General features: G+C 37.9%; 1 protein-coding gene across 11 annotated transcripts in view; it reads right to left on the bottom strand.

The window, feature by feature from the left end:
* The window catches only part of GFM2 (GTP dependent ribosome recycling factor mitochondrial 2), a 67,611-nt gene that overhangs the window by 17,372 nt on the left and 25,146 nt on the right, over positions 1-25,093 (bottom strand). For all 11 annotated transcript variants that reach the window (XR_005832469.1, XM_040622185.1, XM_040622186.1 and 8 more), the window contains 9 exons: positions 16,223-16,311; positions 15,001-15,061; positions 14,155-14,334; positions 10,257-10,337; positions 8,662-8,810; positions 6,922-7,062; positions 6,738-6,837; positions 5,015-5,204; positions 1,378-1,454 (listed from right to left, as the gene is read on the bottom strand). Coding sequence is in view for 10 of the 11 variants with exons in the window: in XM_040622185.1 (XP_040478119.1) it covers positions 1,378-1,454; positions 5,015-5,204; positions 6,738-6,837; positions 6,922-7,062; positions 8,662-8,810; positions 10,257-10,337; positions 14,155-14,334; positions 15,001-15,061; positions 16,223-16,311 (1,068 nt within the window). In the remaining variant the exon portion in view is untranslated. The remainder of the gene's footprint in view (positions 1-1,377; positions 1,455-5,014; positions 5,205-6,737; positions 6,838-6,921; positions 7,063-8,661; positions 8,811-10,256; positions 10,338-14,154; positions 14,335-15,000; positions 15,062-16,222; positions 16,312-25,093) is intronic.

Below are 25,093 nucleotides of genomic sequence, written 5' to 3'. Positions count from 1 at the left end.
GTTGGCAATACTCTTTATCAAAAGGCTTAACACATCCCTTTAAGATGAAGGAAGACAGGCGTTTAGAACTCCCCCAGATTCTGCCCTATTTGTCTCTTCCTTTGGCTGGCTCTAATTTTATCCCTTCACTATAAGAGAATTATAAATGTAAGGAACAACAAAAAGGATTATTTTGTGTACAATTGCTGTACTTTAATATAAAGTTAAAGAAGTGGATTATTTGGGAAAAACAAGTTGTAGAACAATACAAATAGAATGACTCGTTATAATCTATATCTGTGTGTGTGTATGTGTGTGTGTGTGTGTGTAAGAAATATACTGTGATTTATAACACAGCATAACAGAAGACATTTGGTAGTGTGAAACGTTATTCACATTTTCAGTTGTTACCTGCGTAAAATAGAATGGACAAAAAGGGAAACTTTAATTTTGTACTTTGTGGGGCATCTTGGTGGCTAGTCAGCTGAGTGTCTGCCTTCAGCTCCGGTCATGATCACAGGGTCCTGGGACTGAGCCCTACATCGGGCTCCCAGCTAAGCAGGAGCCTGCTTCTCCCTCTTCCCCACCCCTGCTGGTGCTCTCTCTCCTGGTCTCTCTCAAATAAAATCTTAAAAAAAAATTTAGGACTTTGTACCCTTGTGTGTTGCTATTTAAAACAAACATGTATTGGCATTTTTTTAAATGAAGGGGTTTTTTTTTTTAAATAAAAAGTTTAACTGCTTGTTGTATCTTTCAGCATTAATTAAATTACTACCTCATTTAGCTGGAATTTGGGAAATAAAATACATCCTGTTTTAAAGATTAACTAAATCAGTTTATCCTTAAAGACAAATTTATGATCTTTTAAAGGAACTTTTTCTAAAATCTTGAACTTTACCTGCCTTCCTAAGAAGACGCAGATGGAACGTGTGTTCTTCTACTGTAATGTAATATACACGAACTTCTGACCACCTATGTTAGCTCCACTTCCTCCCACGGTGTTAGGACGTAAGCAGTCACTTCTCCCCCACCTTAGGTGAGTTACTGACATTAAAAGCACCTTTGCACCCTCCCTTTAGTATGCTGAGTCTATAAACCTTAGCGTTAGAGGGTCAAGACTTTGTCTTAGGGCTGAACCTTATTTCAAAATTTCGCAAAAGGCTGTCTTCTGGAAAGCTGAAATGATAGAGTGCTTTAGGTAAGTGAGGTATAATTAATTATACCGAGAAACTAATAGCTTGACAGTCAACATGATAATCAGAAATTTCTATCATGAGAGAACCAAAAGAGAAAGTTTTTTCTTTCAGGGGCATGAACCAATCATGTTTTAGATATATGCATTTAAATACACATACTATTATTTGAAAGATTTCTGGGATTAAATAATAAAATGCATACCTGTCCAGAATCAGGATCCAGCTTCACTTTCAAACTGGGATCTTCACGCTGAAGGCATTTCAGTGCATAATCCAAATCTAAGGGATAAACAGTAACTGTTATTTTTACATTTCATTTTTTAGATAATGTGACATATGTTCAAATGGGGAAAAAAATGAACAAGCAAACAAATTTTGAAAAAGAACATTTCAAACAGCTATAAATGGTTTGTAGAGAATAAAAGAAGATGGTAAGATAGTGATAGGAGTAACGTTATCTGAGACTGAATGATCTGGGAAGGCCTCTCCAAGACAATTTAGATGAAGACACAGAAAAGAATGGCTTGCATGCAAAATCCCGAAGAAAAAGAATTCCAGACACAGGAAATGGCTGTGCAAGGAATGGTTTTGCTAATGGAAAAATAACAAGATGGCCAGGGTAGCTGGATATTAGGGGGCAAAAGGGAGAGTAGCATCAGATGAGGAGGCGAAGGTGTGGCAGGAATCACATCATGTAAGGTTTTGTAAGCCAGGGTGAAGAGTCTGGATCTCCACTGGGAAGCCACTGAAGGGTTTTAACTGGGACAATAACCACCTGATTATGTTTCACAAAAATCAATCTAGGAGCTGACAAAAAAGTAAAATGCCTTCAGAAACAGAAGCGATAATGAGAAACTGGCAAAAGGCAACTAAATTACATCATGAATAAAGAGATGCTAAAACGATCACTCTATGATGAATTATCACACCTGAAGAGAAAGAATATATTAATTATAAACGTTAAATATAGCCTCTTAAGTCAAGTGACACTTTAATACAATCAACTGTTCAGTGTATTCTCCCTCTCTACAAAAGATGTTAGAAGTTTCACAGACAGAAAGTGTGGCTCAAGAAAAGAGCTGAGCAATGGATTAATGAACCAACCTTATCAGTCACACAGTTAAAGCGGTCTTAGGGATATAAATTTCTAGACATGCACTGTCCAAGTAGTAGTCATGAGCCATCTCATCAGGATATTACTAGTCTAAACTGATGTGTGCTCTAGGTATAAAATACACACTAGATTTCAAAGACTTAATGTGAAAAAAAGTAAAATATCTCATTAATTTTTTATATTGATTATATGCTGAAATGGTACTATTTTTGATATACTAGGTTAAGTAAAATGTACCATCAAAATTAATTTTGCCAGTTTACTTTTTTTTAATGTGGCTCTAATTTTAGGTTACAGTGGATGTTGTGTTTCCACTGCACAGTGCTCTTCTAGACTCCTGATATCCCAAAGCTGGGATCAAGGATCAGCAACACTGGCAACACCTGGAGCCTATTAGAAATACAAAATCTCACATTCCAGACTGAATCCGAGTCTGCACTTAACAAGAATTCCAAGAGATGTATTATACACATTGAGGCTAAGGGGCATTATTTTAAATAATATCTTATTTTCAGACTTTCAAAGAAAGAAATAATACGACGCTAGGGCTTTTGGAATGAAAACATAGTAACTTTACTGCATATAAACAAATTCACTCAAAAATATTTATAAAGAATATTTATAAGTCTATCTTTCAGGAGTTTATTGGGTGTCACGTGCTAAAATAGGAGGACTACGGGGTAAATACAATGAAGGCCAGAAAAAAGAATATGTAGATCTGTGTGAAAGAATTCCAAGGGAGACTCTAGGAAGTCCCCTCCCCTGCGCGGCTTAGGACCTCTAAGCTAATGCCCATTAATCAGACTTACTTCGGACACTACACTTTTTCTCCTCAAGCAGTTAAAAGCTGAGGCTTTTTTAGATTTAAAATTGGCTGGTGCAACTTAACGGCAGTCCCACACTTTGAATTCACATACTCACACCATGTTTGAAATGACTTTCAAATGTATTTTTAAAAACTCCGACTATGTTGTTCGAGCAGCCCCTGCTCTACAGTACCTGACTACACCTGATATGACTAGCATGGGTGAACTCTGATGTAACTGCGCAGCCCAACCCTCCGCTGCAGTCAAGACTACACTTAGCTGGCCTCAGGGCATTTTAAGCTGAGAAGAAAACTGCTTCCGCACTCGTTGTCACTTAATCGCTGTTCCTTTACCAACTGGACAAGCACAGACCTAGCTCCCTTCAGTATTTGCAGGCTCTCTTAGAACAGTACTCAGAGTTCTTTTGTGTGAACTCCAGCTAGACTGGTGAGGGATCTTTCCTCACTAACTTGGCGAGGGATCTTTCCCTTTTTTACCCCCTCAGTACTCAAGACGACATGGGGAGGCATTAAATGGCTGCTTTCATTTTTTCATCATCTGTAAGTCCAAATTGTTTTCAAGGGGCAAAAATGGCTTCTGATACCATCTGTAGAACTAGGTTTGTCCTTCAAAAATTTAATATAGGAAATCAGTGAGAGCCTCAAAAAGAAATGATGCTTAAGATGAGATTTTCTAAAGAAAGAGTAAACATTTTCCAGGTGGACAAGGTCAGGGCATGCCATCATAACATAAGACAGAACAAATTAAAAGAAACAGCAATGCAAAAAGAGCATGGTATTTTCAGGAAATTGGAACGAGTTTATTATGTTAAGTATAAGGTGAGAGTATTCTATTTTATTTTTGTTTGGTGAAAGAAGAGGGTTCAGAATGAAGGAGGAAGTTTCAAGAAATGAGGCCAGGAAGAAGACTGGTATCAGAGACTGCTAGTGGTCTTCCGCTCTATTCTGCTGCTGCCTATCTAAAAGACTGCATCTATCAGACTCCCTTGCAACTGAGTGGCCATATGTCTAAGTGATAGCCAATGACACAGAAGAAATTTTAAAAGGGAAAGGGACACATCTTCCTCTTCCTTACTCCATTCCTCTGTCAGGAACTCTACTGTGATGCCAAAGGCCCTAGCAGCAATTGTGCTAATAACTAAGGATAGGAGCTATGCACTCAGAGAGTCAGGGCAGAAAAACTGGAGGCTGGGTGCCTGATGACATCACCCTCTAAGCCCTGGGCTACCGACTCCAGACATATTTTACAAGGGAAAGAAATAAACTTTTGTCATTAAAACAACTGTTATTTGAGGGGGCTTCTGTAATATGTAACCAAAGCTAACTGGAAATAATACAGCTGAAATCATGATATTTATATAGCACATTAAGGAGTCTGGGCTTGTGCTGTAAGTAATGAGAAGGCACTAAAGATATCTGAGTAAACAGGCTAAAGAACGAAGCTCACAACGCTCAAAAACGTCAAACAACATTAACTATAGTATGTAAGTAACTTCACTGAGTTCTAAAGGATGAGCTAGAAAACAAGGAAAAGGAGCATTTTATAAATGGTGATGAGAAAATGAATGAGTTATGAATTGGTAACTATCTAATCAATTATTGGAACTGGAAGGGCAGTCCTGACACGAGTTACTTAGAATGACACAGACAGCACCACAAGAACAAGAGTAAGGAAGACTATGATATGCAAAAAATGGCTAAGATCTAAGAAAAGAATAAATAAAAGGAGTTTGTAAAAATCAAAACATCTTAAATAAAAAACGAGACTAATCACAATACCCATAAATTCTGATAAAACTGAACTCGAATCACGTAGGAAATCTTTTGAGAGTATAATGTAAATATTTCTATCTACATCATGAGAGCACTAATTAATTAATACACTAAAACTATTTGTACCTGGCTGCCTAGCCACTGAAGGGGGCTCTATGGTACAGAAGAAAACAGGTTCTGGAATCTCCACTCCAGCCAATAAAAGTCTCTCTGCTTCATTGTTTTGTCTATGCTTCTTTTCTCCTTCCCTTTCGGCTCGACGAGCTGCAGCTAATGCACTGGACTTGGACGAGACAATGGTGTCTCCAGTGGCAGTCTGTAAGCAAACAAGATGCTTTGGAACAAAACAGGCTCTTGACAAGCACTCAGCTTCCACCAAGATCCACCAAATAGGAAAAATTTTCATGTGACACTTCCAACAGAACTTAAAACCGAGACAAATTCATAAAGCTCATTATAACTTCACAGAGGTAAAGCTAATTTAACTTGTGTAAGAATTCCAAAATACTGTTATAAAATCCTAACAATAAAATACACACTCTCACATACACACTACACATCCAAAATTTATCTGGTTAAACAAATGTACCTTCCTAAATTTTCAATCGTGTCAAACTAGGTTAATTCTACTAGAAGTCCATTATAGAGTTTTACCACCAGTAAAAATTTATTACTGTTTTACAAAAAAAAATCCTCTACTAACTAAAATAAACAATTAACTAGAATCTCTAGACTATGCAAAATTGATAGCTTCCTTATAGACGCCAGTTCATTTTTTAACTGTAATTTCACTTTTAAACTTAAATATTACAAAGTTCTGTGCCAGCTTCCTTCTCTGTAAAGATATTCCTACTGAAGCAATATTTCAAATGTACTTCTGTAATTCCTTCCAATACGTACGTGGAGCTCATGCCTTCGGGAGGACAGAGGACATTTTCAATGCTAGAAGTTCAATATTTGGACTGTGGAAATTTTATTAAATAAAATCTTTTTAATAAGTAATATATTTGAGAGCAAGAGAGCATAAGCAGGAGGCAGAGAGAAAAGCAGACTCCCTGCTGAGTAGGGAGCCCAATGTGGGGCTCAATCCCAGGAGCCTGGGATCGTGATCAGAGCCAAAGGCAGACGCTTAACCGACTGAGCCACCCAGATGCCCTGACTGTGGAAATTTTATACTAACGGATCCTGAATCCTGCAATTAACCATAAAGAGTTTTAAAAAATGTTCATAGTAACAATGGTTATCCTAAATGCCAAATATACCAAAGTTTAATGAGAAAATGTATTCAATTTAATCCATATATAAATGAAATGTCCTTATAGCTCTAACCTAGCAAAAACACACACGGCATCAACTATTTTCATCCATTCAACTGACAGAAGTTATGAACCACCTACTATGTGTGAGGCACTGATCTAGGAACTAAAGAGACAGAACAAAAGAAACTAAAATCCTTGCCCTCGTGGAGCCTTTATTGGCAAAATATCTTCAGTTACTATCTGGACTGTCATAAGGTTAAACTGTCAGCAGTGACTGAAATAGGAAAAAACCTCAATAACAAAATATTTATTAAACTTAAAACAAAGGTATGTATCCATGAATAGAATATACTTACTCTTCTACCTGAATTTGAACTTCACATGAATATAATCCATACTGTTCATAGTCTTCTGTAATTTTCTTTCTTTCTACTATGAGATTCAACCATGTTGATGAATATGCTACAATATTCTTTATCCCGCTATTGATGGCTCTTTGGATTATTTGTGGGTTTTTGCTACTGCAAAATATCTGCTTCTAATTAAACATTTAAGCTATTATTTTCTCAAGAAACCATCTGGTCACTTACATGTTTAAGGCCAACAGTCAAAGCAATGTTACCAGCAGTCAGGGAAGGGATTTCTATATGTTGGTCAGCAAATGGCAAAAGAAGACGACTTATTCTCTCCCTGTAAAAACCATGATTTGTATTAGTAAAAGAATTTTTAAAGAAATGAGTGCAGTTTTAGAAAATAACCTAAGCTTCTACTTACGTGCAGTTTCCATTAATATTATAAATGGCCGACTGGGGTTTTATTATGCCTGAGTAAATGCGCAGAAACACCAGTGGTCCCCGCTGCTTGTCATGAAGAACTTTAAATGCCAGGGCACATAAGTCATCCTTATACCACTGCCTACAAATTGAGACATTCCAGAAAAGCCTTTAAAATATACTTCCCATGTATCTATACAGATCAGAATCATTCTACAAACTTAACCTTAACGTCCTCCCTCGTATCTTCTAGTTTAGCTACTCAGACTGATTAAATAATGTCCGTACTAATCACCTCCCTTCCTCCACTCGACTGAATTATTTAGTGGAGATCTTATCATTGATTCTTCAAAACTAGAAATAATGGATTCTCTCCCAAATATTACCTCTACTTGCAAGTAATTATACTACATAGAGTTCATTCCTAAGAAAATAGACCTAGGGACATCATACCACTTCTCATAAAAGCCTGCACAGGGCATACATACAGGTAGATGCTTTCCAATTACTACTTTCATTCCCTCCCACCCTCTCTCCAATCACATAACCATAGAAATCTACACTATAAACTTGAACTTGTTTACACAGCCAACACTCTTACAGACTGATGTCCTTAAATTAGTGCGCGTTAAGTTTCAGAAAGTCTGAATCCCTCTGAAATGGCCAAATTCTGTGCGTAGGTACATATTTTTCTGAGGAAAAGCTCCATGTTCTCATTAGTTTCAAAGAAGCCCACGACTCAAAGTAGGCGAGACACTTCTGTTACAGAACTTTTCCAATCGTATCCCTGTTCTCGCCAACTTTTAACTTTAGTAAATACTTACAGTCTACCATATACTAGAAACTGTTCCATATGCTTTATCAATATTAACTCACTTGATTCTTGTAACAATCCAGTGAGATAGGTCCTATTCTCTGCATTTTACAGGTGAGAGGTTAAATAACTTGGAAGAGCTGGGATCCAGGCAGTACACAGACCATGCTCATAATCACTATTAATGCATCTCCAACTGAGAGATATGAAAAGTGATAATGTCCTACTTAAAGGATTAAAGTCCATTCCTGCCTGCCATTTTGCACAATGCTCACCCGTATTTTAGAGGATTTATTACTAAGTACAAAGCTGTTAGTGACAAGAGAAGTAAAACGATGACCTGTCTTCACAGCCAGAAAGTATTTTGAGCTTATTAAAAATCTTGAAAAGTAGTATAAACGTATTTACAGAAAATTTATCAAACACCCTCACTATACTGCTTTTTTTATTTTTTTTAACCAAGACAACATGATAAACACTTGTACTTTTATACAGCAAAAAAGCCAGACATTCTACCTCCATCTGTAAACATAGGAGGTTACAAAAGATAATGACAGGGGTGCCTGGGTGGCTCAGTCGTTGAGCGTCTGCCTTCAGGTCAGGGCGTGATCCCAGGGTCCTGGGATCGAGCCCCACATCAGGCTCCCTGCTCTGCTGGGAGCCTGCTTCTTCCTCTCCCAGTCCCCCTGCTTGTGTTCCCTCTCTTGCTGGCTGTCTCTCTCTCTGTCAAATAAATAAATAAAATCTTAAAAAAAAAAAAAAAGACATTGACAAATATACCTTTCAAATAAAATTTCATATAGCTCTATATTATTTACAATTATATCCTTCACCAATGTTATTTAAAAAATGGTGATTCATGAAACAAGACCTATCTGCCTGTTTTCTCAAGGCTGTAAGATTTAAATCTATTACTTGCATACTCACAGAAATTCATAGTTGCGCTCTTCGGGTGAAGGCAAGTACATGGTAATAGCATCTAACAAGGGCTGAACCCCTTTGTTTTTCAGGGCACTTCCACAAAGCACAGGCACTGCTGTCTGAGCCAGTGTTACTCTGTGTATTGCAGTCTGTAGCTATAAAGCAGAGATGTAAGCATTCCGTGTGCAGTATACTGGCCATCATTTTTTAAGGCCTTTATTATTATTTTTTTAATAACATTAATCACTACTTGGTACCTTTGATATATGTTTAAAGGTTTAATGTCTGTCTCCCCACCCATCATAATATAAAATCCATATAAGCATTATAACAAATCCCATAAAAACACTGCTGAATCCCCAGAAACCAGAAAAGTACTTAAAATAAGCAGGTGTTCAAAAATATTTCTCAAATGAATATACTTTGAACTGACCAGAAATTAAAAACATAAATATGAATTACAATTTTTCCAAGGAATTAGACCCACACCAAATCAAATACAAAGGAAAATGAGAAATCAAAGTAGAAATCAAATTTGAAAGATCTCAAGCCAAGAAAAGGTTGTGTGTACTTGTAAGCTACTGGTAAGAGACATGGTGGGTCAATTTTAGATTATAAACTCTTTGCAAACAGAAATCATGTGACTATAGGGCACAATAAACATCACATCTAACATTCGAATACTAAACAATAAAAAATTTCAATAATTACGGCATTTCATTCAAAATAAAAATACTTTTTTTCCATTTCTAACTCCAAAGGCTCAAAATTAATCTAGAGACTCGTGTTTTTCTTAATTCTTTTGTGAAAAATAACTAGGTAAATTTGCTGGGCTCATTCTGGACCCCATTTATAAATACTCCCACCTAAAAACACTTTACTTGCGGGCGGGTTCAGTTGGTGGCGCATTCAACTCCTGACCTCAGGTTCCTAATTCAAGCCCTATGTTGGGCATAGAGCTTACTTAAAAGCAAATAAACAAAAAAACAACTTTACTTAGTAACTCTTGTTTCATAAAGAAAACTAAAGATTAAGTTTGCCAAATTCATGGGGGAAGGTCTCTGGTAGAAAATAACAGAAATGCTTTGAAGAAATCTGTCTTAATTCAATTACTATAACTATTTAAAACATGCCTATTCTCTGGCTTAATATATTTGAAAAGAAAACAAAAAAATAAAGACCTGTAATGAGCTTCCAAGAAAAATTAAATCATATTCAGAAAAAATGTGAGAAAAATAATCATTGCAGCAGTCTACAAAACCAATAAATTTTTGAAACAAAATTTCTACCTATAATTTCCCTAAACTACTCAGAAAAATGATCACAATGAAAATGCTGCAAAGGAATAATTAACTTATGCTGACTCAACAGCAGTAAAAAAGATTCAATTTCTGATTTTATAAAGCACATATGACAATAGTAAAGCACTACCATTATTTAAGTACTTGTATTAATAGTGACTTTACCTTACTGTTCTCCTAATTTAGTCAGCCTATTCAAATGCTATGCAAAGTCAAAAAAAACAAAACACCTGAGGCAGAGAAATCAAACCACATCCTATTAATAAAACTTCATCAAAGTAAATGAATAATAAAATTTACCTTTTCAGCTGGTAGCAAATCAAAATTTTCACTAAATTCTCCTAAAACCAAGTCAGCAAATTCATCATCCAAATCCGCAACCTATAAAGAAAGGTTTTAGTTCTATCACTTGCTTTTGTCACAATTGTTAAGTCCAAATACCATAAACGTACATTATCCAAATATTTCAAGACAGCTACATGATCTGTCTTATCCAGGCCAAGGAACTCTCCACATTTTCTCAAGAGATAGTGTTTCTTTCAAAGGAAAGGAGAAGGGATTGAAAACTGAAGATAGGCTATTATGAGTTCCCTATATTCACGGGAAGCAATAGCCAGATAAAGTATCTCAATAAAGTGCTATCTACTCAGAGCGCTCAAAAGAAATAAGATACACAATTTATAGCCAGTGATAATATATATAAGGGATTGCTATTTTTAGATGAATTCGTAAGTCTTAGTTCATAAAAAGTTTCACTTGGTATTCCTTTCACATTATGAATGTTCACCAGATCTCCTAAGACTCCAACTGAAGTAATCACTGTAATCCTGCCCTGAAGGAACAGATTTAAGTTGGGGGTCACAAAGGCACCACTTCAGCAATAAAAATGCAATTATCTAATTCATATTCTTTTCTTAATCATCTACCTGTATGAAACAGAATTCAGCTGACAAATTAAATAAAAATCTCAAAAGCGGTACCTGGGTGGCTCAGTTGGTTAGCATTTCCTTCAGCTCAGGTCATGATCCCAGGGTCCTGGGATCGAGTCCCAAGTTGGGCCCCCTTCTCAGTGGGGAGTCTGCTTCTCCCCCTTCCCCCATCCCTGCTCCTAATCTCTAATAAATAAATAAATAAATAAATAAATAAATAAAAATCTAAAAAAAAAAAAAGGTTTCAAAAGTTTATGAAAGTACAAGGGAGCAAAATAATCCAAATGGGGGAGAAAAACACACTCCTAACCACTAACTATTGTAGAAACATACCTAACCATTCTCCTGAAAAGAAGTATATATGACTCCAGCTTCTGAAGTCAAACTGCCTGGAAATAGCTCCACTACTAACTAACGTTCAAAAATTTAGGTCAAGTTCCATCACCTCTTTTTACCTTGGTTACTCACGGAGATAATACTAGTACCTACCTCACAGGGGGAGGATTAAATAACCAATTCAAATCATGCTTCTAGGATGTACAGTAAGTACGCAGTAAGTGTAATTATCACTATTCACCTTTAGAACACAGGAAGTTGATTCTAGTCCACACTAATCTTATTCTCCAAAAAAATTTAATTGTGTAAAATCTAACATGAACATAAAATTTGCCATCTTAACCATTTGTAACTGAACAGCTGGGTAGCGTTAAGTAGGTTCACACTGTTGTAAAACTAATCTCCAGAACTTTCTCAATCTCACAAAATTTCTACCATGCAAAAAACTCTTCCTCACTCTCCTCTCAGCCCTTGGCAACCATGATTCTACCTCTGTCTCTACAAACGTGACTACTCTAAATACCTCATATAAGTGGCATCAGTACAGTATTTGTTTTTGTGATTGGCTTATTTCAATTGGCATAATGTCCTCAAGGTTCATCCACATCGTCGCATGTGTCAGAATGCCCTTCCTTTTTAAGGCTGAATAATATTCCATTATATGTATACACTGTATTTTACCTACTCCTCTTGTAGGTGAACACTTGGGTTGCTTCCACCTTTTGGTCATTATGAATAATGCTGTTATGAACAAGGACATGCATTTATCTCTTCAAGACCCTGCTTTCAGTTCTTTTGGATGTACATCCAGAAGCAGAATTGCTAGATAATATGGTAATTCTATTTTCAATTTTCTGAGGAACCACCACACTGTTTCCCACAGTGGCTGCATCATTTTCATTCCTACCAATAGTACACAAAGGTTACAGTTTCTCCACATCTTTGCCAACACTTGTTTTCTGGTTTGTGGGGGAGGTTTGTGGGGTTTTTTTGATAGTAGTTATCCTAACGGGTGTGATGTGGTCTTATTTTTATATATTCCTTGGGGGATATTCCTTGTAATTAGCACTTTATTATTTTGTACAGATAGTCTCGGATTTTCTTTATTTTCATTATATACCATCACATCCTAAGACATGCATAAGACAACAAAAAAACTTCAAAGGGGAACCAATTATTTACCCAATTATTGATTAATAAATGTCAATTCCACTTTTACTCGGTTTAGGGCCTCCCAAATTAAAGAAGTGGTACAGGGAAGTGGGTAAGAGCTCTATCTCCAAGTGAAGACAGACCTGGGCTCAGATTTCCACCTCTGCTACTTCTTAGCGTATCACAAGTTATTTAAGGATTCTAAGCTTCTGTTTCCCCACCAGTAAAACAAGGATAATATAAGTTGTTGTGAGGATTAAGTAATATATGTAAAGCACTTAAACTAGATCATCGTGGGTCCTCAGTAACTGTTACCCAATAATAAAAATAACAATCAACATACTGTTAATGATAAAGATGATGATTCCTATGTAGTATAATGGAGAATAATACTGCAAAAATAAATTCATACAAAAGATAAATGAAAAAAATGATGAGAGGATCTATTTTGAACAGTTTAGAAGTAAAAAAATCAAATGGTTCGGACTTAAATCTTTTTCTCTACCATAAGATTCAGAGACTTTATTTAAGGCATATTTTACTTATTAATCTATATATGAACAGTACTATATAAATATTCTAAATATTAATGATCTTACTATTTTCCATTGAAACTTTGAGGGTGAGGGCGCCTGAGTGGCTCAGTAGGTTAAGCGTCTGCCTTCGGCTCAGGTCACAATCCCAGGGTCCTGGGATCAAGCCCCAAGTCGGGCTCCCAGCTCAGTGGGAAGTCTGCTTCTCTCTCTCCCCTCTGTCCTTCCCCCTGCTTGGGCTCTTTCTGTCTCTCTTTCAAATAAATAAAATCTTAAAAAAAAAAAAAACTTTGAGGGTGGAAGAGGTCCAGAGTTCTCTATTAAACTATAAAATTAATGGTTTTAAACTTTTCTAAGTTAATGTGACATTTGACTAAGTAAAAGATGTACATACCATACCCTTTGACCCAGCAATTCCATTCCCTGGTGTAACCCTAAACAAATTCTTACACATATACACAAGGAGATATATACAAAGATGTTCACATCAACACTGTTTCTAAGAGCAAAAAAGAAGACATAGGGGCGCCTGGGTAGCGCAGTCGTTAAAGCGTCTGCCTTCGGCTCAGGGCGTGATCCCGGTGTACCGGGATCGAGTCCCACATCGGGCTCCTCCGCTATGAGCCTGCTTCTTCCTCTCCCACTCCCCTGCTGTGTTCCCTCTCTCACTGGCTGTCTCTATCTCTGTCAAATAAATAAATAAAATCTTTAAAAAAAAAAAAAAAAAAAAAGAAGACATAATCTCAAAGTGCATCCACAGAAGAAGAGACAATAAACTGTGGTATAACAATACTGGCACATTATACAAGATTGAAAGTGAAGCATAACCACACATAACAGGAATGAATCTGCAACAAAATGTTACAAAATACAAATAATTATCATTCCATTTATGTAAAGTTCAAAAACATGGAAAAAGAAGTCCTTCATGAACCCACACATTTGTAGCGAAGTATAAAGCAAAGCAAACGAAGGCAAAACACTACAGTCAGGACAGTGGTGGTGGGAGGTGTAAATGATTAGTGGAAAAGAGAGAGAGATAAACAGTAAATGGCACACAGAGATTCAAGAAATCTGCTAATATTCTCTTTCTTAGTCTGAGTGGTGCAAACATTGGTGTTCATTCTATTACTCATTACACTTGACCTATTCCAGATACAATTTTATAAAAATTTCGTAACTTATAAAATATTTTTTAAAAAGTTTCTAAATACTTATGCGAATGTAAACTCCACATATTTATTTTACCTGTTCAATTAAGTCATTCCTTGCTTCAGTTGTCTCCTTCAGCAATTCAGCATCACTCATTTCCAAGAGGGGTTTCCTCTCAAAGTCTTTTCCATCCTCTGATTGACGATTCCAAAGAAGTTTTTCTTTACTTACAACATCCACAACGCCTTTGAAAGCTTTGCCTTCACCAAGTGGTAACTGCAAGTCAGAGTGAGATTAACTTTGTTCAATGACCACTCAATTACAACTGAATCGTTGATAAAGCTTATCTTTCCCTACTTTCTCCCAAATGTCTATTATCATTATTACCATAGTCTATATCTATTTTTATTTGTATGCCAAGTTTTTCAAAAAAGATTTGAGATAGTTTTAGAAATACATAAGTCACAATAAAATAAACTGATGAGGAAATCTGAAGGTTTTTTTTTTTTTTTTTTAAGAGAAAGAGAGAAAGAAATAGAGCAGGTGAACACAGGCATGTGCCAGCACATAGGAAGGGGCAGAGCGAGAGAATCTTAAGCAGGCTCCCCCATGATCCCACGACCCTGAGATCATGACCTGACCCAGAATCAAGAGTCAGACTGATGGGGCCGCCTGGGTGGCACAGCGGTTAAGCGTCTGCCTTCGGCTCAGGGCGTGATCCCGGCATTACGGGATCGAGCCCCACATCAGGCTCTTCCGCTGTGAGCCTGCTTCTTTCTCTCCCACTCCCCCTGCTTGTGTTCCCTCTCTCGCTGGCTGTCTCTATCTCTGTCGAATAAATAAATAAAATCTTAAAAAAAAAAAAAAAAGAGTCAGACTGACGAATGAGCCACTTAGGTGCCCCTGGAGTTGTTGCTATTAATCAACCAAATATCAACCAACCTGTAAAAGCAAAGGCTTTGCCTTCAACTTCTCTCTGATGCTTTCAACAGCATACTTAAAACTGCAGAAAGCAAAATAAGAGTTAAAAATGTTAAGATTCTTAAACCAGGTTTAAGAACGTTCCCTAAAATTACAACCCTTTTTACTCTCTCTAATGTTCACCATTTAACAGTTTTCCATAGGACAATAAATTTTCAATGTCAATTTCATATAACAGTGCTTGAGATCTACCACAACCCTGCCACAAAGGTATCTAGAGTAGTATTATTGTAAACGTCACTTACCTATAGTCTGAAATTAAGATTAAATAAACTGATCAAGGCCACTGATAATAAGTTGCAGTTATGAGATTCAAATGCATGATTTGTGATTATGATTTAAGGATTCTTTCTTCTAACTACATGTGCTATCACACACAACTCCCATCTTTTTCCCAAAAGGCAGCCTAATTTTTCCATACCTTTTTAATAGACATTCTTAGTATCATGTTATGAGCTTTAGAATTACTGTAGAAAATTACATAAACAGAGAGCATACTGTGTGGTTTTAGTAGAGGGATAGTTTATGTTTTGTTTTTGCCACTCTCACACCACAGACCAGGATCTCTCTCTCCTTATCACATTACCCCAAAATCCTTTATATTCTTGATTCTCTGAATTCTGTTCTCAGAACCATGGTTCCATTTTGGATTACCATTCTGTGAGTCTTTGAGCATTAATACCACATCTTAGTACTAACTTTTTTGCCCTCTATGCAGGTCTTAAAACATTTACATTCTCTCCCAGTTCCCTCTGAGTGAGAGCAATTAGCCAGTAGCTAAAGGAAATCAGGGGACAGGAAACAATCATCTACCCTCCACTTTTAGCAATGGTGGGGAGCACCATAGCCTTCAGCAATATAGGGATTATTTCATACTGCTCTAGACAGAACCAGTGGAATCAGCAAGACATCACTCTGTCAGGATTCTAGAAAACAGGATACAGTCTCTCTGCATTGGATACATGATAATTCATCACCTATCAGCTCTCTATTAATCCTACATTGTTATTCAACCTAGGAACTACCTGCTTTGAAACTTTTTAATGGGATTGAATTGAGATTCCATGGAATATTTATACTCTATAGGGAATAGCTGTTTGTAAATTTAAGTTATAGTCCATTAAAGCTCAAATTGTATTTCTACTTTAGTATGTGAAGAAAAAAAAAAAAACACTTAAAATACCTTGCTCCAGTTTTGTCCATTTTGTTTAAAAAACAGATTCGAGGTATCTTGTGTTTATCAGCTTGCCTCCATACTGTGACAGTTTGTGCCTAAGACAAAGACAAAGGAAAAAAAAACTCAGACAAAAATAACATGTTACTACGTACAGAATAAACAGATCTAAAAAGCTATTATAACATGGAATTTGGCCCTGTTCTAGCACAGAATTAATGCTACTGCACTTACACTTCTAGAGTCACTCTTCTGCTGGTAAGTTAACAGAGTTAAGAATGTAATGAAGGGTGATGAACAGTGTGCTTCAAACTGAGAATACTACTTTGGGTGACTTAGGTTGCCACACAAAGAGAACAAACACCTGGAAGGTACTGAGAGCCATGTAAAGAAGCCTTCGTCAAGAATTAGAAGATGCGGGGCCCGAGTGGCTCAGTTAGTTAAGGGTTTGCCTTGGCTCAAGTCATGATCCTAGAATCCTGGGATTGAGCCCCACGTTGGGCTCTCTGCTCAACTGGGAGCCTGCTTCTCCCTCTGCCTCTGCCCTTCACCCCACTCATGTTCTCTTTCTCTTGCTCTCTCGCTCAAATAAAATTTTTTTAAAAATTTAAAAAAGAAAAGAATTAGAAGACGTAATTTTTGTCCGGCTTCACTTTACCTAATACAGTTCACACAATACTGAACTCCTAAGTTTGCTGACCTGTGAAATATGGACTTCTGCCTTAATTCATATAGTTGTGATGTTAAAAGAACAGGAGCGCACTACCAAAATGCTATTGCGATAAAAAAATTTTATTATGAACATTTGAATGTTGATGTAAACTAAAGAGGATTTAAAGGAGAAAAAAAAGCCAATAACTATTTCTAAGTAGCAATTCTCATATGCTTTTTTGACTACTTTTAATTCTACTTTTTATACATATTTCAATAGCTCCAGTCTGTTACAGTATCTATGTCTATCAGAGTCCCAAAGCCCTGAAGCCCTAAAAAGCTTAATGTAATGACATTACCTAAAACAGAAGCCACTTTATAATTTTATTAAGTAAAATTTATATAGAATAAAAACACTCGTCTTAAGTGTACAGTGAGTTCTGATAACCATATACACTTGCATATATTCCCCATCCCCCATAAACAACCTGTTCTCATATTTGTCACCACAGATTCATTCTGCCTATTTTTGAATCTCATATAAATAGCATGGATTCTTTTCCTCAACATAAAGTTTCTGATATTCATTCATGTTGTTGGGTATACTGGCTCACTTTCTTTTTTTCTTTCTTTTTTTGGCTAAACTCCTTTGTATAAATGTGCCAGCTGGTTTTTCTATCCACCTGTGAATGAGCAATTAGATTATTTCTAGTTTAGGGCTAGTATGAATTTAGCTGCTATAAACATTTTGAACAAGTCTTTAGGGGACAAATGTTCTCATTCCACTGGATAAAGAGTTCCAGTTGTTCCACATCCTCAAACAGTATTTGCCATCATTCTTCTTAATTTTAGCCATTCCTGTGGGTATGAAATAGTCTGTTTGTAATTTTAATTTGCATTTCCCTGATAACCAATGAGACTGACCATCTTTTCACGTGCTCACTGGACCAATTCATATATCTTTCTTGGTGAAGTATCCACTCAAGTCCTTTGCCCATTTTTTTTATTGGGTTGTTAGTTTTTATCATTGATTTGTAGTTCTTTACATATTCTGGATACAAGTCCTTGATCATACACATGCACTGTAAAAATTTCAGCACATACTTCCTAAAACAATATTTCCCTGCACAATCAATAGTGTTAATGCACTCTGGAAACTTAACATTCATACAATATTTTATCTAATATAACAAATTATACATATTAAAAAAGGCAAGTGTGGCAAGGTGTTCACATTTGGTGAATCTAGGTGAAGGGTACATAGATATTTATTGTACTATTCTTTCACCTTTTCTATAGATTTGAGATTTTTCCAAATGACAAGTTGTTGGGGGAGAATAATATATATAGTTATATATATATGTGTGTGCAGGTAGTTACTAGGTTGAATAACAATGTAGGGTTAATAGAGAGCTGATAGGTGATGAATCATCATGTATCTAATGCAAATAATAAAATAAAGAATAAGTATATATAAATATATATATAAAATAATATATATATATATATATATATATTATTCCCCCCCCCCAACAACTTGTCATTTGGAAAAATCTCAAATCTATAAAAAAAAAGGTGAAAGAGTAGTACAAATATCTATGTACCCTTCACCTAGATTCACCAAATGTGAACACCTTGCCACACTTGCCTTTTTTTCTTCAAACATGTGCGTGTACACACATTATACGTGTGGCTATGGGAACGTGCCATTGGGATCTACTACGAAGAGCATAATTAACTGACAGCGCCAACAGGTGCTCATCTTGTCTACTGCTATGGTCTCTCAAGGCCCAGCTAATGGCTGAGTACAGCAGAAATACTAACGTAGGTTATTCTTCTAAGACTTGTGGGACTTCTCCAACAGGTGACTTTGGCTTGAGGACTCCCCATCAGCTTTGCCAAACCTCTTTCGGAACTATGCTGTAGTCTGAGATTCTTCCTACCCAATTCTTCTTTTATCCTTTCCTTGATAGCCAGATGTCAGACCTGCCCTGTGGTCGGACTGTTCTCTCCCACTGCTCTCTTTTCTTCTCTATTCTTCACAGGTATTTCCCCCAATAAATCTCCTATACATCTAACCCCATCGTGGCATCTACTGGTCAAAGTACACAAACTGTAACAACATACGTGTATGTGTGTGTAGGAGGTAAAGCACTAGAGCAAGAGGCACATATCATGACACTTCAATCCTAAATACTTCAGCCTGTACTTCCTAAACATAAGAACATTGTCCTACGTAACTATTTTCAAAGATCCCATCTCAGAAAAATTCAAGCTGACACAATACTTTTTTCTAATAACATATAGTCTATATTAAAATTTTTCTAGATTTCCTAATGATGTCTTTTTTAACTTTTTGTTTTTAGATCCAGAATCCTGCTAAAGATCATATTACTTTAGTTTTCTGGTATCTTTAGAATTGTTTAAACTAAAATAGTACCTCAACTTTTGACTTAAAATCACTCATTTTCCTTACATTTACATTTCTTTTCAATTTCTGAAAAGCCCCAGGCATTTGTTTTGCAGAATGTCTTTCAATTTACATTCATCAGACTGTCTTCTCATGATCAGACTGGGGCCAAACATTCTGCCAGGAATAAAACATTAGTACTGCTGTGTCCTTCTTAGTGCATATTAGGAAGCCCGTGCTGTCAATTTGTACCCTTTGGAGCCTGTTAATTTTGATCAATTAAGGTATCACTTTTAGTAAAATTTTAAGATTAGGAGAACTGAAGATGATTCTTTATTCAACACTGAGCCAATCTTGAGATTATAAGACAAATGGGGATACCAATTAAAGAGTGCATAACTGACCCCAGTGTAATTTATTATAAATCTGTTTTTAAGATTTACTCAAGAATTTAATATATATTAACTGTTGGGAGATAATTCTTCATGGGTCTTTCACCTGTCTACATATTTTGTTAGGAGAGGCAGTGACCGTCTTTGTTCTGGACTATGTTTTCAAAGATACTGATATAATCAATAGTTTCAAAAGACAGAGACAGTGTCTCCTTCTGGATCAAAAGGCAGGTCTGCTTATAACCCTGGAAGATAATGTCTCTTTTCAGAGCAAACAGCAGGGATACTTACTGCCCACTATAAAATATATGTATTTTCTTTTTTTTTTTATTAAAGATTTTATTTATTTATTCGACAGAGATAGAGACAGCCAGTGAGAGAGGGAACACAAGCAGGAGGAGTGGGAGAGGAAGAAGCAGGCTCACAGCAGAGGAGCCTGATGTGGGGCTCAATCCCACAACGCCAGGATCACACCCTGAGCCGAAGGCAGACGCCCAACCACTGTGCCACCCAGGCGCCCCAAAATATATGTGTTTTCTAAGCACAGGGTTCCCCTGCGTGTGTAGCTGTTACCTGCCTCCCTTTAGGTCATCCTGTGGGAACTGGGTCTTGAGGAAATAACAAAAAATAATACTGACATCCTGGCTATTGCTATTTCTGTGACTAATAAAGTTCTCTGTCCCTGACTCAAGAGTCTTCTGTCTTCTTCCTGCATGCCATAAAACTAGCAGACTAACTATTTAGACTTGAAAGTAAGGCAGCTGGTGAAAAGATGGTGGAAGAGCAGGGGACCCCCTTTTCAGCTTGTCCCCTGAGTCAACCTGGATATCTACCAGACCATCCTGAAAACCCACGGAATCAGCCTGAGACGCAGGAAGATACATCTGGATCTCTACAAACGAACATCTCCAGCACTGAGTATTGAGGTATGAGACGGGGAGCCTGGAATCCACGCACATATATCGGAAGATAAGCGGAAGGAGGAGGGAGATGCCATGGTTGGGCACAGGGAAGCAATAGCCACTTGCACTGGGGAGCTGGCCAGACTCACTGACCGGCACCCGCGAGAAAGCAGACTGAGACCGTGAGCCTGGGAGCGCACGTGCAACCAGACTCAAAACCGGAACTCCGCAGCGCTCACTGGAACCGGACAAAATCCGGGAACTCGGGAGCGGGCGCGCATCCAGACTGAAAACCAGAGCTCCGGAGCGCACAGTCGAACTAGACTGAAACAAAGAGCTTGGGAGCGCTTGCAACCAGACTGAAAACCGGAACTCCGGAGCGCGCGCGTGAACCACACTGAAACAGGGAGCTCAGGAGCGTGCGTGGCAAGGAGGGAGCTGGCGGTGTTAGAAGCACAAAGGACAGAGACTCACCGGCCCTGGAAGTGAGGGCTGGGAGAGCAGCTGTGGGGTGCACAACCCAGGACGCTGCAGGGTTTTTAGCAGCACACACAGAAACAGTTAAAGTGGCCAAGAGAGCTCAGTAGAGAGCGGACTGCAATCTCTTGCTCTGAGACAGAGGCTAGGATACAGCCATTGATGCTCTAACTCTCAGAAGAGCCACAGAAAAGTAGCAGTGAAAGCCGCCAGGGAACAAAAGCCCGGAAATATCAGCTCACATTGTGCCCATCCCCATCCCCCCTCACAGGGGACATGGACACTCTACCCAAACATGGTTTCCTGAGTATCGGTGCGGCAGGCCCCTCCCCCAGAAGGCAGGCTGAAAAATCAAGAAGCCCACATCCCTAACGTCCCTGTAAAACAAGTGTACACTGCCTGGGTCCTGGTCAATAATTTGGTCTCTGGGCATCCCCGCAACCTCTCCTCATCAGAATGACGAGAAGGAGAAATCCCCCCCAGCAAAGAAAAGATAATGAGTCAGTGGCCTCTGCCACAGAACTGATGGATATGGATATAACCAAATTGTCAGAAATGGAGTTCAGAGTAACAATGGTCAAGATGATATGTAGGCTTGAAAAAAATATTAACAAAAATACTAACGAGAATATAGAATATCTAAGGGTGGAAAAGAGAGCGAATCTGCCAGAAATTAAAAATGCTATGAATCAAATGCAGTCTAAACTAGATGCTCTGACGGCCAGGGTAAATGAGGCAGAAGAACGAATTAGTGAATTGGAGGATGGGATGGTAGAAGTTAAAACAGAAACTTGGCTCAAAAAAACCCAATCTCAAGAATATAGATGACGGGAGATTACGGACTCAAAGAAACACTCCAATGTCAGAATTATCAGCATCCCCAAAGGGGTGGAGAAAGAGAGAGGTCTAGAAGAGATATTTGAACAAATTGTAGCTGAGAACTTCCCTAATCTGGCAAAGGAAACAAGCATTCGTGTCCAAAAGGCAGAGAGGACCCCTCCCAAGGTCAATCACAGCAAACCTACACCACATCACGTCTAGTGCAATTTGCAAATATTAGATCCAAGGATACAGTTTTGAAAGTGGCCAGGGCGAAGAAAATCCTTATGTACAGAGGGAAAAATATCAGAATAACGTCAGACCTGTCTACAGAGACCTGGCAGGATAGGAAGAGTGCAGCGTATTTTCAAAGCTCTATCCGAGAAAAACATGTAGCCAAGGATTCTTTATCCAGCAAGGCTGTCATTCAGAATTGATGGAGAGATAAGGACCTTCCAGATCGGCAGAAACTGACCAAATTCAACCACCAAACCAGCCCTACAGGAGATATTAAGGGGGGTTCTATAAAAGTAAAAAGGCCCCAAGAGTGATACAGAACAGAAAGTCACAATCGATAGAAAACAAAGACTTCACAGGCAACATGACATCATTAAAATCATATTTCTCAATAATCACTTTCAATGTGAATGGCCTAAATGCTCCCATAAAACTCCACAGTGTTGCAGAATGGATAATAAGACATGACCCCACCATTTCCTGTCTACAAGAGACTCAACTTGAACCTAAAGATAAATCCAGTCTGAAAGTGAAGGGATGGAAAACCATTTTCATGCCAATGGACCTCAAAAGAAAGCTGGGGTAGCAATTCTCATATCAGACAGATTAGATTTTAAACTAAAGATTGTAGTTAGAGACACAGAAGGACACTTTATTATTCTTTTTTTTTTTTTTAAGATTTTATTTATTCGACAGAGATAGAGACAGCCAGCGAGAGAGGGAACACAAGCAGGGGGAGTGGGAGAGAAAGAAGCAGGCTCATAGCAGAAGAGCCTGATGTGGGGCTCGATCCCATAACGCCAGGATCACGCCCTGAGCCGAAGGCAGACGCCCAACCGCTGTGCCACCCAGGCGCCCCTACACTTTATTATTCTAAAGAATAAAAGTGGGTATGACAATTATAAATATCTCTGCCCCCAACAGGGGAGCAGCTAGATACACAAGCCAACTTTATTTTTTTTTTAAGACTTTATTAATTTATTTGATAGAGAGAGACACAGTGAGAGAGGGAACACAAGCAGGGGGAGTGGGAGAGGAAGAAGCAGGCTCCAAGCGGAAGAGCCTGATGCAGGACTCGATCCCAGGGATCCAGGATCACGGCCTGAGCCAAAGGCAGACACTTAACGACTGAGCCACCCAGGCGTACCCCACAAGCCAACTCTTAACCAGAATAAAGAGACATATAGATAAAAATATGTTAATAGTAGGGGACCTCAACACTCCACTCTCAGTAATAGACAAATCACCTAAACAGAAAATCAACAAAGAAACAAGAGCTTTGAATGACATACTGGACCAGATGGACCTCATAGATATATACAGAACACTACACCCTAGAACAACAGAATACTCATTCTTTTCGAATGCACATGGAACTTTCTCCAGAATAGACCACATACTGGGTCACAAAACAGGTCTCAACCGATACGAAAAGACTGAAATTATTCCCTGCATGTTCTCAGGCTACAATGCTTTGAAATTGGAACTCAATCACAAGGAAAAAATTTGGAAGAAACTCAAACACTTGAAACTAATAACCATCCTGCTCAAGAATGATTGGGTAAACCAGGAAATTAAAAATCAATTTAAACAATTTATGGAGACCAACGAGAATGAAAACACATCAGTCCAAAACCTATGGGACACTGCAAAGGCAGTCCTAAGGGGGAAGTACATAGCCATCCAAGCCTCACTCAAAAGAAGAGAAAATCTAAAATGCAATTTATATATTCTCAACTCAAGAAGCTGGAGCTGGAACAGAAGAACAGGCCTAACCCACGCACAAGAAGGCAGGTGATCAAGATTAGAGCAGAGATCAATGAATTAGAAACCAGAACCACAGGAGAGCAGATCAACAGAACTAGAAGCTGGTTCTTTGAAAGAATAAATAAGATCGATAAGCCACTGGCAAGACTTATTCAAAAGAATAGAGAAAGGACCCAAATTAATCATATTATGAATGAAGGGGAGAGGTCACAACCAACACCAATGAAATAGGAAGGATCATTAGAAACTTGTATCAACAGCTTTATGCCAATAAATTAAACAACCTGGAAGAAATGGATGCCTTCCTGAAAACCTATAAACTACCAAGACAAACAGGAAGAAATTGATTTTTTTAAACAGACCAATTAATTATGAAGAGATTGAAGCAGTGATCAAAAACCTCCCCCCAAACAAGACTCCGGGGCCTGACGGATTCCCTGGGGAATTCTACCAAACATTCAAAGAAGAAATAATACCTATTCTCCTGAAGCTCTTTCAAAAAACAGACACAGAGGGAAAACTATGAAACTCATTCTATGAGGCCAGGATTACCTTGATCCCCAAACCAGGCAAAGACCCCATCAAAAAGGAGAATTACCGATATCCCTGATGAATATGGACGCCAAAATTCTCAACAAGATCCTAGCTAATAGGATCCAACAGTACATTAAAATGATTATTCATCATGACCAAGTGGGATTCATCCCTGGGAGGTAAGGGTGGTTCAACATTTGCAAATCGATCAGTGTGATAGATCGTATCAACAAGAAAAGAGTCAAGAACCATATGATCCTCTCAATTGATGTAGAAAAAGCATTTGACAAAATACAGCATCCTTTCCTGATTAAAATCCTTCAGAGTGTTGGCATAGAGGGTACATTCCTCAATTTCAAAAAACCATCTATGAAAAGCCTATGGCAAATATCATTCTCAATGGGGAAAAGCTGAAAGCCTTTCCCTTAAGATCAGGAACACAACAAGGATGCCCACTCTCGCCATTATTATTCAACATAGTACTAGAAGTACTTGCAACAGCAACCGGACAACAAAAAGGAATAAAAGGTATTCAAATCAGCAAAGAAGAAGTCAAACTGTCTCTCTTCGCAGATGGCATGATACTCTACATGGAAAACCCAAAAGGCTCCACCCTCAAATTACTAGAACTCATAGAACAATTCAGTAATGTGGCAGGATACAAAATCAAGTCTCAGAAATCAGTTGCATT

The sequence above is a fragment of the Ursus maritimus genome, unplaced genomic scaffold (assembly GCF_017311325.1).
Source record: "Ursus maritimus isolate PB19 unplaced genomic scaffold, ASM1731132v1 scaffold_5, whole genome shotgun sequence".
NCBI classification, from domain to species: domain Eukaryota; kingdom Metazoa; phylum Chordata; class Mammalia; order Carnivora; family Ursidae; genus Ursus; species Ursus maritimus.
The sequence above is the reverse complement of the archived record's forward strand: the minus strand, read 5'-3'. Positions and strand labels throughout refer to the sequence as shown.